The sequence below is a fragment of the Ambystoma mexicanum genome, chromosome 11, assembly GCF_040938575.1.
Source record: "Ambystoma mexicanum isolate Mex_15411 chromosome 11, UKY_AmexF1_1, whole genome shotgun sequence".
NCBI classification, from domain to species: Eukaryota; Metazoa; Chordata; class Amphibia; order Caudata; family Ambystomatidae; genus Ambystoma; species Ambystoma mexicanum.
The window spans coordinates 1097306078-1097320533 of record NC_090934.1 but is presented as its reverse complement, the minus strand read 5'-3'; the positions used below and the strand labels follow the sequence as shown (position 1 = coordinate 1097320533).

Genomic DNA, 14456 nt, shown 5'->3' with positions numbered 1-14456 from the left:
TGGGGATTCCCTGACTGCTCGGCCAACCAGCAGGACCTTCATAATCGACTCAGTTTCTCTAGGAATGTTAGCCCTCCGGACAGTACTTTATTAGAACGCTGTGACCTGAACGTAACGTGAAACTCACGTGATGAGGAGGAAGACGGAACGTTGCTAGGGTCCGTTTTTCAGATAGTGAACTAGCTAGTGCTTAAGAATACCATCAGCCAATAGGCGCGAAGCATCCTATAAAGTTATGGCCAATGGTTGGAAACGCCGTGCCATTTAAATGTACAGGTGATCGCGCTCACTTTATGTTCATTTTCTTGGTATAGTTGTGTTGACTGAACTTTTGCTGAAATGATGAACGCCCGGCGCCCAGCTGTAAGTATAGAGAATTAAAGAGGTCTGGGGTGTTGTCACATCAATCACTGGTGTTGCTTCCTCTCCCCTTTCCTTCCTGGTTTTCCTGAGCAACTGTGTACACGCTGCTAGCCCTTCGTTCGCACCCCTCTCCTTCCCAAGCCGGCATTTTTCTCCCCACATTTAACTGCATCATCGGTTGATGTATTCTCACTCGGGCCCGCCGCTTGTGCCCGTCTGACTCGCTCACATGCCCCGCTGTGTTAACCATTAATTAGCCAAGCACTTTCTCATGTTTTAGTTATTTACCCGATTTCCTAATGCGCTCCCATGTACTTATTTCCCCGATATTTTGCATGCCTTCCTTCACGGCTGAACTCTCTTAACCCATACCCACCCCATTCCATGTGATTTACGCCTTTTCTCGGGTTGCTGGGAATGCGCCACACTATCCCTCCCTTATTTCTCTTACATGCCCGGTTTACTTTTTGTGGATCTAGTTTCATTGGGTATTGAAGTTTCCAATCGTAATGGTTTCTGTTTCTGATAGAGCTCTTCTGCATACTAAATCTTTGATGGCGATGGGTAATTTTGGTGTTACGGTGACATGCCTCCCTGTTAGATGGCCCGTGTACCCTTCAGATCTGAGCTGTACTAATGTTTCTTGTTGCTTGCCATGGAAAACTGGCACCGATGAAGTACCGTGGCACATGATCACCGTGGCACATGATCACCTGCAGTTGCACGAAACATTACTTGGGTTATAGTTAAAGGTCCTGAAGGGGATGCGCTGTGTTATGTTATGTTTATTGCGCACTGCTACCACCCAAGGGCAATCTCCAGGTGCTCACGTGGCTCTGCAAGACCAGAGTGTGGGGTGTGTTAGTGAGGATAGGATAAGTTCAGAGCCAGGAGGAAATGGCGTCTGTGTGGGTTGTCGCGCTTGTGGGTTGGTTGTGCTGCCTGGCTTCTTAAGGTTAAGATTCTGTGCTTTGGGTGTCCAGTAGTGTTTATGTTGGGTGTCTGGAGTATTTGAAGTGCAAAAGTATACATACTTTGTCACAACGTTTGGTCAGAAATCCTAGAGGTCTGTCCCTGCACTCACCTGACATTGGTTGAGTGGCCCATTTTGGTTTGTGTGAAGGGTGTTAACAGTAGTTAAAACGAGCCTAGCAAGGTAAGTGAAGCAAACAAGCTTCACTTAGCTGCAGATGTCGGCAGGGTTAAACGCAATGGCCCAAAGTAGTGTTACACTGGTTGATGTCCATGGAGTGAAAGTATCAGGACTGCTCTTGAACCAGTGACTTGCAGGACACCGCAGCTGCTGAAGAGAAGCAATTGAACTCTCTGAAAAGCCTATTACCCTTTAAGACATTTGAGAGGACTCTGATCTACAGCATGGTGTGACATTTTAGCAATAATTTGATATGCTTCTTACATACTATTTATGTGTAACTGAGGCAATTGTTTAAAGTGTTGAGTTGCTTTTTAACTTTAAATTTAGCAGTATGTATTATTTATCCATTTACTGTAGTCTGACGTTTTACTACTGGAATTCTGATATTTTGGCACGATTTCAAAAGTATTTGTACAGCTAGCCCTGTGTTTACTGTTAAGGCACTTGCTGGTTCCCCATAGTGGGCTCATATTACATTAATTTTCCCACTCCTTGTGAGACCTCGGGCACAAATACTAAGTATGCTTCCCCTGATGAGCTGGGGAAAAATAAATAAGGGAGCCTCTGTGTACATGTGTTAATGAGTAGAGCAGTAAATTACTGGACCCGATTTTCTGTTCTCCCTTTATCGTGGTACCCATTGTGCTTTTGAGCCCTTTGCATGCTGACGTTGCCAGTCTTAAGGCTGTGAATTTAGCTCACTCTAAACGTGTTTTAAGTTGTAGGACTTCATTCCTTTCTTCCATGCCGAAACACGGAGTAGAATTGGTTAACTATGTTCCAAAGATCCAAATCAAAAGGACAGTTATTAAGTTCTACTTCGCTTAGGAACTGTGGTAGTTCCCAGGTTAAAGCAATCTCTCGTAGGACATGATCCCTTGCACCAATGAGCTGAGCCACCGTGGCTCATGCTCTACAATCGCCTTTTATTTATTTGGTATTTATAATGCACCTATTCAGCAAAAAGTGCTTCAAGAGAAGGGGCAGGGGGGCGCAGAGATGGATGAAAAACATCCTACTAGTCCATACCATTGGGATTGTGCGAGTGCAGTAACACAAAGTGGGTGGGGGTGCGCCAGTCTGGGTGGAAAACGGCCCATGAGTCAGTGAGTGTTATGGGGAGGCCAGGTGGACAAGTGGTAGTGAATGCAGAGGGTGTTGGGGAAGAAGGTCCACGTGAGGACGAGGCTGGGGCGCTCAATGTGGTGCAGCCCCAACCGGGCTAGTGCCAGTTGAGGTAGTCCAGAAAGGCAATTGAAGGTTTGTGGGGATGGGGGAGGGGCAGTAGAGACAAAGTGCAGGGGCAGATTGGTCGAGAAGGGGCTTGGTGCCCCTGTAATAATCAGAAGGAACCAGGTAGCCAGTCAAGAGGCATGGGAGGTGCAGAGGGAAGGAGGAAGCGAAGTGTCTCAAAGCTTCTAGGACTTAGATCTGGCTCAAGTCAGAGGGGCAGGGAGGCCATTCTAGAGGAAGGCACCTGTGAAGGAGAGGGTTTTACGCCCCCTCTTAGCTTGGCAAAGCACCTGACATGCAGAGTCCTGGGAGCCAGAAGACAGAACTCTTATCAGGGAGGTATTTACGGAGACTGTTGGATGTAGTGGGGTCCCAGGCCCCAGAAAGCCTTGTGGATGATGCAGTGGGTCTTTAACTATTTGATCCTTGCACTAACCAGGTGCCAGTGGAGAGGTTTCAGCGCTGTAGAGATGTGATCCCTGGGCTTGAGGCTAATCTTGCCGTCCTATTCTGAATTAGTTGAAGGGAGGAATTGGGCAGATTGTAGAAGATGCTGTTGGAATAGTCCAGCCTGGAGAGCACCAGAGCTCTGGCAACATTGAGATTCTGGGGGAAGGTAAGGGAGAATGCCTCGCAGCTGAAAGTGGGTCTTCTTGTAAGGTCCATGATGTGAGAGGAGTAGAAAATGACATGAAGGATCATTGTCCCACCACAGGGTAGGGGGCACCTGGAGGGCGGCCAGAGTAGGAGGCAGCTTGGGTCCTAATGATAAGCATCTCGCCTTTCTGGCATTAAGGCAGAGCTCATTAGCAGTGTGCCATGCCTGATATCAGTCGGAAATGATAGTAAGTGGAGGGAAGCTTGGGTGAGAGCTGAGTGTTGTCTGTATAACACTGGAAGCTGGGAGAAGGCGGATATCAAATGGGCTTGAGGGGCAAGGTAGAGATTGAAGAGCCACAGCGAGAGGATGGAGCCCTGAGAAATGCCACAAGTGGAGAGTGATGGAGGAGAGAAAAGGGCCCAGTTGAACCTGGGAAGGTCAGTCAGAGGGAGGTCAACCCGTCCAGAACTAATTTATAAGGGTGGCATGTTTGACCATATCAAAGGGTGGCATAAAAAGGCAGAGATAAGGTACAGGAGAGTTGGAATTGACATCGGAGAGCAAGTCTTCATGGGTGTCCAGGAGTGCCTTTTCAATGCCTCTGGCTACTCTGAAGCTAGCAGACAAGTATAAGTTCCACCCTTTTGGTGCGCTGCTGTATGTACAAAATTCAAAAAAGTCCTGGTTAGGCATTGATTTTGTGAATAAATGCGCTGACAAGTCAAATCAAGTTTTTCCATTAAAACCTTGTATTCTGTTTTTGAATAAGTGTGCTCAAAGCGATAGTCTGCCGACAAGTGTTTCGACTTGTACCTAGGTCTTTCTCAAGGCAAGACAAATGAGATACTTGCGGTCTGGGATTTCAGTGGTCTGAGTAAGATGCTGCGCGCAGAAATGCACATTGGCAGCCAGGATTCCTGAAAGTGAGTCTTGTTGTTGGCTGGATGTACGTTGCCAAATGGCCGGAGCTGTTTGTATCTGACGTAATAGTCGTTCTGGATACTGTGGACGAGTCCCAATGGCAATAGTTGCCTGTGTGTGCTGCACGCGAAGTCCAATGGCCATTTGACCACTTGAATCCCAGATGCCAAGTATCTCATTTGTCTTGCTTGAAAAACTTGATTGGACTTTGGTCAGCGCATTTATTCACAAAATCACTGCCTAACAATCAGGACTTTGTTTTGAATTTTGTACATACAGCAGCGCACCAAAAGGGTGGAACTTATACCTGTCTGCTATTGTGTTGTACTAGGTTTGAGGAGCCTAACTGTTCCACTTTGGCGCAGCAGCTGTTCGAATCAGCTATAGGACGTTCGAATCAGCTATAGGTCGTTGAGCAGTTTTATCCATTAGCCCCTGCGCTACAAACACCTGGCATTCTTCAGATTCCACTGTAAACTGGTGGTCGTGGAGCGAACCAATGTATTCAGTGTGGTGGATAAACTGGGAGATGGCCGGCTTCTCCAAGGTTTGCCCAGGAAGGCGGTTATGGAGATAAAGCAGTAGTTGGCTTGACAGGAGGGGTCGGCATGAGGGTTTTTGAGGGGGTGCACAAGGGAGTGCTTGAGTAGCGGGAAGGAGGCGTTAGCAGAGGAGGGATTGCAGTAATGGCCAAGGCTGGAGCAAGGAAGGCAATGTTGTCCTTGATAGTTCTGGCTGAGCAGGTGGAGCACCTGCTTGGATGAGACTTTAATAGAGCGCACTTGTCTAGTGCCCTCATCAGGTGATCTGGGAGAGTAGGAGGGAAAAGCAGGGGGTGGCAAGGGAGACCTGAGAGAAGGTGACGGAGAAGGGAGTGGTGAGTTTTAGTAAAAAGAAGCCAGTGCAGTGGGTCAAGGAAAGCAGCAGAGAAATGCAATAGGATTGGCAAGTTCCTTGCAGATTTTCAACAATTCAGCTGTTGGGTTGCCCCAGAGATGTTTGGATATAAGGTTCTTCGCGCAGTTGGCGGCATATGAAGGAGCATGACATGTAGCATTTAAGGTTGGAGCTCTTAGCCAATTGTTTCCTAGCCTAGAATCTGCATTATTTGCATTTTTAAAGCACTCGCACAGCCCGGGGGCATTGAGGTGCTGTTTCGGGAATGTCTTGGTTGCATATTTAAACGGGCTTAATAACCAGAGGTTTCTAAGTGCAGACCCGGGGATCAAACCTGTGTTGCTTAATGTCGTCTTGTTTCCAAGGCGAGCACATTGCCGCTGAGCTATCATCCCGGGACATTAATTTAGCAGAGGTCTCCTAGTTCCAGTGTTGCTGCCTCAGTCTTGGTGGTTTGGAGGCAGTGTAAGGTTTTTGGCTACCTGAAGTCCTTATGGGGTTCGAAATCGGGAGCTAACACAAGCTCCTGGGTGTCCGGCATCAAGGCAGGAGCTACCACTGGGGATCCAGAAGCAAGTCTGTAGAAGAGATTTGCATAGCCCTGCACGAGAGGCAAGCTAACGTCTTGCACATTAGGTATGTGTACTAGATGTGACCTAATTCTTTGTTAACCAACACTGTTATATTGCATTGTATGTTAAGGCACCAGAAGGCCTAGGAAGCCGAAATCAGCTGCTGGTTTTCAGCTATATGCTCTCCTCAGCTGGAAGCAGGAACGAATAGCTCCCAGCAATTTTGAACCCTGCTTTACCAGTAACCTTGTGTGGAAGCCCTTTACTCTATTGTCAAGGGGCAAAAAGTGGGTTAAATTAAACTAATTATGATTCTAGGACGGGAGAGCTAAAACGAGACCACAAAGTTGGATTGTAAGCGGGAACAGAATTATTAAGCCCGTGCGCTCAATAAAATACTTGGGCGCTATGAGACTTGCAAGTGCCTGCGAGAGCAAGTTCTAGCTTTTACAAAATTAGAGAGAAAATCAAATGGTGACCCCAGCCTTACATGCTGCAGAAGCATGCCTGAGCTTACCATGGGAAAGAATTGAGGGACACTTTGGAGAAAGATGCTGTGCCTCCTGAACAGTCCAGATTTATGTCATAAGACATGAAGTTGGCCTCCTGTCACCTTCACGTGAGTGGTCTGGAAATCACTGCTTCTCTTCAGAAGACATCGCTGATTGTCCAGTGCCATTCAAAATTCTTTTAAACCAATATCTGACTGGCAGTGAACCTGCGGCTTGATGGATGTAGAGACCTTATTAAATTTAGCTTATTTGCATATCCCCTGCGCCTGTGGAGGTGTTGCATGCTTGTGAAGGTACGCAGAATACCCCTTGCTTCGTACTAAGTATACCGGAAAAAAGAAAACCTCCACTTATTGTGCCACAATAATTCATGCAAACACTGATTATAATTTTCCTCAGTAAATCCTATTTATTAGGCAAGTTATCACATTCCTTGGTAGTGTATTCTGATTGCCCTTAGTGAGACACGTGTTTCGGCAAATTCTGTTATTTTCAATCAGGGCCGGTCATGGTTTCGTTCACATGAACCTACAAGTGGAATCTAACACGTTATTTGTATGCGAACCACATTACTAAAGCCATTGAAAATGAAACCATGACTGGCCCTGATTTAAAAAAGGCATAGAATTTGCCGAAACACGTGTCTCCCTAAAGGCAATCAGAATACACTACCAAGGAATGTGAAACTAATTAATAAATATTAGGATTTACTGAGGAAAATTATAATCGGTGTTTGCATGAATTATTGTGGCACTGCGCAATAGTCATTTCCTTTTTTCTGGTATACTTAAATTTTGGTTTGTCAAGATTTCTCTGCAGAAATCCAACACTAGTGAAGAAATCACTTTGCGCTGTTGACTGGAGCGCAATAGAATGAGTAGTGCACATGCTTTCAAATAACCTCCCCTCGTTACTCCACAGTACAGTTTTCCAAGTGCAAAGTTCAGAGACTTGTTCTTCAACCTGAATCTACTACACACAAAGGTTACTTTATGCAGCAATGGTGCGGAACCAAGAGATGATCAATGCAGACTGTGCAACACCCAAACAGAAACTACATCTAATTCTGTTCTGCCCTGAGCTGCAAGTAAAAGGACACTATTTATAATCTGATGGTTAAAGATTTGGGCCAAATTAAATCGGGTGTAAATCCTTAGCGTAATCTGTCTGAACACTCTGTTTTAAAATCCCCATTACATTTATTTATGACCCTGTCCTTAATAATTAATCTGAATGTTCGCTTGGGTTCGCTGAGTGGCTTCAGTTTCTTTATCATTTTAATGATGTGAATCTGATTGTACAGGCTATTGGCAACATTTGTTTTAAAGCATTATTTAAGTCTTTTCAATTGCTGGTAGTACCAGGTTATCTGTTTAAGAGGAAGCCTCAAGATGCTTTAATGCTGCACTTGGAAACATTCCAGCATACAACTGTTGGAGTAAACACTTCAGACCATATTAATTTTGCAACGCATAATGGTTTTGAATTGCATGGGACACGACCCAACTGGATACCTGTCAAGTGAACTACTGAACAAATGGAACTCTATGTAGCTTTTTTGATAACCCGCACTAGGAAGATGGTGGTTCTCGTGAGCTAGTCTCCTAACATCTGTTGCTTGTGCATCCCTGCCTAAACTAGTCACCATGACTTGTTCCCTGTTAGCATTCGATCCTAAAGAGCTAGAATTGTATTCCTTCTGTACCCTAATCCTTGACGTTCTATTTGCAGGGCAATGTTTCACCTCATTTTGACAACTGCATACTTGCCCACCGACTTTCTGCCTAAAACACATGGCATTTGGCAAACTGGACGACTTTGCATGAGTGCTGCAAAAATCCTAAAACCACCTTCCGTCTCATGAAAATTCAAACCTCAACACAGGACATGGTCATGAACACCTCCCTCCATAATGCAACTCTGCAAGACCGATAATTTGAAAATCCTATATCAACCCAAGGAACACCCCCACTTTTGACTACCCTACATTTTACCCCCTTACCACACCCAAATGGAAACAACTGACTTGAACATGCCTTCTAAGAGACCACACTAACATTCCAAACGTACACCACTAACTTACTCTGCTGCTGGCCAATGCATGCCCAAGGCTGCCTTCCCCGGGCACACTTTTGCTTCCTACAATTCACACCTAAAACCATGAATACCTTGGGGTATTTGCAATCTCGGCCCAGAAGCAGTGTCTTGCCTTTCCCTGTCAGCTAACCAAACCATCCACGCTCTTCCAGATCTGATAGTGTCTGAAGACTTTGCAAATGGCATTGCGATGCAGTACAAATTCCACAACCTAGCTACCTCTTTCGAACACCATATTGCATGGCAGTTCATAGGAAACTGCTGCTTCTAGCCTTTACCATATCAGTTATGGGTTCACACCTGCCTCGAGCCTTCCACCTGCCCTAATGTCACTAAAAACCCATGCTCCATGGGTTTTCCTCCCCAAGCAAATGTACTAAACAACCACTTATGTTGATCTGGATGCATGTAGCATTTGTGGTTATTGCTTTGTGTTGGTCACAACAGCCCTTTTGTAACGCTGTCCATGTCCATTAAATTGTTTTGGTTTTTTAAACTCTAGAATTGGTACCAGTGAGTAGATTAAATAACATGTTGGCAGTTCTGTTATTTGGTCTTTTCAAGTGCCTAACCTTTAAACTGACCCTGTTTAGTTTTCTGTTCCAGTTGCAGCAAAACTGCTATGCTTCCAAATGTACTTGTTAATGTAATCCAGCATAAACTAGTGTGCAACACTACTATCCTGTCCCGTAATATTGGAAGTAACTGGATGCTAGTATGGCCAATTGCTTGACTTTACCATGCGTCTCCTTGTAAGCCACTTGACTTGAATGTTTCATTTATCATATGACCAAACCTGAACCATTGTTTTTATTTTTATGTTGCTGCCAAGGTAAACAAGCCCCCTGCCAGAAGAGCAGCCCTGGGAGAGCTTGGCAATAAAGCAGTTGCTGTGGCCCAGCAATCAAAGGTAAAGTGAATGCGGCTAGTATGTGACATTGGGGTGTACCTTTTCAACTCATTTTTACGGGGTAAGGGGTGGGATGTGTAAAATATATATATTTTGCATTCTTTGGGTAGTCTTTCTGGTGGACATGTTATCACTTTGCAATTAGTGGGAGTAATTGGTACTTGCAACTATAAAACTAAGGCACGTTATGTGTTTGGGGTGGATGAGGGCCTAACGGTAAGCATCATGAAGTCCAAAAAAACAGCAAATACTGGTGGTATATGGACTGCAGGATTTTGAGGGACCTATCATGAATTGGAATGGTTTTTGCAAGTGATGGGCAAAATCCTGTAGGAGCCATCCGCCTGTAGTAATTTGTCATGTCGGAGCTGAATGCTGCCCCCCTTCCAAGCTCTTTATAAAGAAAAGTCTTCGATTACTGCTGAGCAGAGGCATGTGGCCCTTTGTGCCTCCCACCCCCAGATGAGGTTTTATTTTCACTTGAGCAGGCTCCAGTAAACCTCAACACAGTGTGCTGAATGTACCTGTTGGGCTTCTAGACAGGAAGAAGACGACGTCCTGGAAGTGTCGTTCTTGGGTAGTCTTCAAAGCCATGAAAGCCTTGGTAGCTGTTCTTGATGGCTTTAACAGTCGTCATTTGACAGGGTCTACAATCCTCCATTGTGTTTAAATCCTATAGTAGGTCCATTACCAATGTCAATCTGACTTCTTGTACAGGCTCCGGAGCCTGATTTGATGAAGGCCTAGGTATCAATGAATGACCTCGGTTCTTTCACACTGCTGTAAGTGGTACTGGGGAGGAAGGATAGCTCGGGGAGCGCAACATGTTTTTTTGGAAGCAAGGCAACACAGCACACCACTAGTTCGAATCCTGATCCCGTTCTTGGAAACCACTTGTTGGTATTAAGCACATTATCCCTGCACAATTGTAATTGCCAAGGATTATTCGTACATCCGGATTTGGTCTCGAAGATCAAGCCAACAAGTATCATTGTGTGTGCACACTCTAAATGGCGTTTGACGTTTCCTGTGCCAGATGCATGGCATGCGATGTTGCATAAGAATATCAATCTGTAGGAGTAATGTGGCCATTGGAAACGCCAGTATCCAAAAAGTACAATTATTTTGATAAATCATTGTTTCTAAGCATAGTCCCAGGCTGTGCACCTGTGTTGCTCTGCGTCTTGCTTCCAAGACGAGCGACGCTCGGCTATACTACCTGTGCCATTGAGGGGCCTTGTGATTCTTGGATTACAATTCATAGTTCTTGGGATACATTACAATAATTATGCAGTTATGGCTAAAACCATGATCCTTCCACTCCTTCTGGAAGCCACCAGAAAGTGTGTGGAGGCAGATCACATTTGCCATTGTCTGAACCAAAACTTCTCTGAAGGTGGGATGTTGTGCCGATGCATGCAAAACTCCATTTAACCCTACTTGGTTACCCACTTCAGAAGAAGCCTATGAAACCCAAAGGGCCAGTAATCCATGGACTCACGTTTTTCAAGAGTACTTGTTTGGTACAACTGGTTTCATACCAATGGAGTATTTTTTTAATACAAATTTGGGGGGGCATAGAGGGGGGACAGCAACTCAAAGGAGTAACCTTTTGCCACTTGCTCGCTAATGTAAGCATCAGTTCGTTAATATACACTTGAGTAGCAATAGAACCTCATTGCAACAGTGAGTCTTGTGCACACTAGATTGAAATTAAGCAGTAGGAAGCACCTCGCGCTGATCAGGTGTCATGGAAGATGCTTGCCACCCTATACATGGTGGTGCCCTAAGCCTTGCACTCTTTATTTGGCAATATTGCCACATTACCGCTCCCATTCTTGATAGAACTGGTGTAAGGTCCAATGGCACCTAGATTCTTGGTCTGCCGAGGCGCATGCTAGGCTGAGATCCTCTTGTGGCCAAGTGAGGCAGTAGTTTCCTTTTCTTTCATTCTGGAATAAAAGCCCCCAAGCTGGGTTATGGCCAAATACTGCACATATGTAGTGGTGGAGGGCACAATGGCATATGGTGATCGAATTGTCTACTTTCTGTCCCATCTAGCTGCCACCCCCCCCCCCTTTTCACAGAAGTCTGCCGTGAGGAGGGCGACTGTAGTAATTATAATGTTTGATGAAATAAACTGTTGTGCCATGTCAGTCTTCAGCCGCATTGGTATGGTATAGGTGAAGTTGCAAATCTTCAAACCGAGGTTCGTAAGTATGACTAGTGCACATCCATACTTGGTAATGGAGAGTACTGACCCACGAGGCCTGCTGCTGCAGCGAGTCCCTTTTTGGTCTAACACTTCGGATTCAATTAAAGCAATGATAAATGTTCCTGGACCTCTCGCAACAGTTTACCGAACCCGAAGTAATGGTGCTGCTGTGTCCACAATAGCAACCGATGTGTTCTTGCTGGGATACCCTGTTAACCAGAACACTCTTGGAAGTTTGGTGGTTTATCACAGCAAAGCCATACAATTTTGTAAATCCTTTATAATATACATACCTTTTCTCTACTAGAATTGCGATAATCTACTTAACCGTGCCATAAAGCGAGCCAAGAATAATTCAGTTGGTGATATTGCTTCAGCCAACAAAAGCATATAAACATTTTATAGGTTATTCTACTTTGATTACGGTCTAAACGGGATCCTAACGCAATAATGAGAATTTCGCTTTTTGTTTGGTGGGGCCACCAGCTTTCCTTACCCCCAACCCCTCACATACTTACTAATGTTTTTCCCCCCTGTTATTTGTGTTACCTAAAACTAAATTTTTCGTGATGTAACACTGTATACCGTCTAAATGTTATCGTTAACCTTCAATGAACGATAAATGCTGCTCTTTTGACTCCACCACAATCCCTCTTTCATTACCGTTGCCATGACATTGTTGTACACGGGTGACATGTTGGGTTTTCCGAACAGTACCTCACATATTCATGCAATAAGGTTAAAAGAATTACCCGCAATAAAATGCTGTTAAAATCTTGTGCTCCAGGCTTTATTTGTGGACAATTGCATCGATCATTTTTTAAAAAATGTTAAAAGCAGTTTCCTGTTGTCTGCCCAAATAAGGTATTTTGCTCTGCAAATATTGAATGAAATGCACTCAACCATAGTCCCTGTTTAGTGACGTCAAACCCTACCTCTGTTCGTATAACCTGAATAGACAAACTATTTCAGTACCCAACTTTCTAGAGTCCAACTAGACCCAATCTCCAGTAGCATTTTCAATACAACAAAGTGAGTGTGGGGGTAGGGTTCCTTTCTGTTCAAATGTTTGTTCAGACCCTGTTACTACTCGTAAAGGTATACACTTTTATTAACTCTTGATCTTTGCGCGGTTTTCGTCAAAGTAACAAATGTACACAGAATAATTGTACCATTTATATTTTCTAGCATTTAAAAGTACCAGTTAAAGCACAGCCAGTTGCCTGCAAACCTTCTGTATCTGTGAGAACAAAACCTGCTCTGCCAAAAACCGTGCAGGAGCCACTTCAAACGGTAAGCTGGGTTTTTAATTGCTGGCAATTTTCCAGAACACAAACCTGTTCATGTGAAGACCAAACTGTAGTATTTTACAAAAAAAACTGCTTCCCTGTGGGATACTTTTGCAGTTACTTTAAAATTACAGTAAAAATGTTTTTGTTAGTTTGCAAACTCGTGTTCACCCTGTCTGGCTACTAACCCTCTAAGCCCTGATTCCTGTGGGCTTAGGCGCTTTCCAAATGAGAGATTAAATCCAATAAAATGACCTTGCTAGTGCCCTAAAATGGCTGTTACTACTTTGGCCGTATTGTTTCTTCGCAGCCGTCCTGATTTCTCGGGTCAGGAAATGCTACGTGGTCAAGTTTGCCCAGGAAAGCTGCTGTCTTAGCGGCCTAGTGTATGCCATGTGTGGAAGTGGGTGGGACTGTCTGGTCCCACTCCACATCTGTGGTGCCAGTGTCTGGAGTACATGCACGAGTTAAATCCAGTGGCCCCTGATTGGACCACTGATTCTGATTGTTTGCGTAGTGCAGATTCGATTCTTGGACTTGCTTCTAGCCAGGATTCCTGCAACTATTTCTTCAGATCAGCCTTGGACGCCAGCATCCCATGTAGAAGAGCAGAGAACTGAAGATACCTCACTTTCCGGTGAACCTTCCTGAATTTGGCCTGGTGAAGCCCTGCTGGACTAACTGATCTGAGAAGGACATCTGTGGTGCTGTTGACCCTTGGCATGGTGGGACCAACCAGTCTGGATGCCTTCTCTATGCAGCTGTAGGAACCTTTTGCAACCTTTTCCACCCGGTGGACCGACCAGCTCATTTGGGCTACCTCAAGAGAACTGCAGGTCTTTTTTTTCATCTGGAACTTTGTTGGTCGCCAGTTCATGCTATGTCTATTTCCTGTCTGCTTTCCAACATCAGGGATCTTTTCTTGGAAGGTCTGTCTTCGACCATGACTGGAGATGCATGCTGTCAACCATGTGTGATGTCTGTCGATGGCACCAACATTCCTGTCTAATGTCCTGAAGAGGCCTGCATTGGTGCCTGCTGCATGTCTTTGTCAAAGGATTACACTTGGCTGGACCCGGCCAGAATCCACATTGCATTTGTAGATCCTGGCCGTCTTCTAGTGTATCCATGGGCAGGAAAACCTACCTCCATGGACTCCAGTCGACCTGCCTCAATCACATGGTAAGTCAGAGGGGAGAGTATGTGATACAACTGCCCCCGTCTCCCCTGAAATAAACCTGTAGAAAAAATGTGGTTTATTCAGTACTTTTTTGTTCTAGAGAAAATGGTCTTACTTGTAACACTGTCCTTTTAAATTTGTTTGTCAACTTGACTGTTGGTATTTTTCCTGCTTGATTTCAATTTATCAGTGTTACTAAATACTTTGTGGATCCCACTCACTCCTGAGATGAAGATTTAGTCATTCTCCATGCTTACCCTGAGTTGTTGCCCTGCTGACTACAACTAGGGGGGCCTCCTGACATCTGTCCGCCAGGCCAGAGTCTAGAAATTAAGCTTAACAATATCCACGCATGGATGGACCCCAACTGTTTTGCCCTGGTGGCATCCTTGCATTGGTGCTCTAGGATAGTGTGCTCAACTCACGGGGGTGACTGGTGTGGTATCAGTTGCATGACAGCTGCTGAATGGAAGGTGATCTGGAAGAGGTGAGGCCAGCTACAGGTGATAT

At 44.9% G+C, this 14456-nt stretch overlaps 1 protein-coding gene across 2 annotated transcripts in view; it reads left to right on the top strand.

Moving 5' to 3' along the window:
• Positions 1-218: 218 nt before the first annotated feature.
• LOC138504143 (G2/mitotic-specific cyclin-B2-like) overlaps positions 219-14456 on the top strand; it is a 46453-nt gene continuing 32215 nt past the window's right edge. The window contains exons 1-3 of one of the 2 annotated variants that reach the window (XM_069624381.1): positions 219-363; positions 9185-9262; positions 12666-12770. In XM_069624381.1, coding sequence (XP_069480482.1) covers positions 340-363; positions 9185-9262; positions 12666-12770 — 207 coding nt within the window. In that variant the 5' untranslated portion in view covers positions 219-339. The remainder of the gene's footprint in view (positions 364-9184; positions 9263-12665; positions 12771-14456) is intronic. The other variant, XM_069624382.1, reaches the window with a different exon arrangement.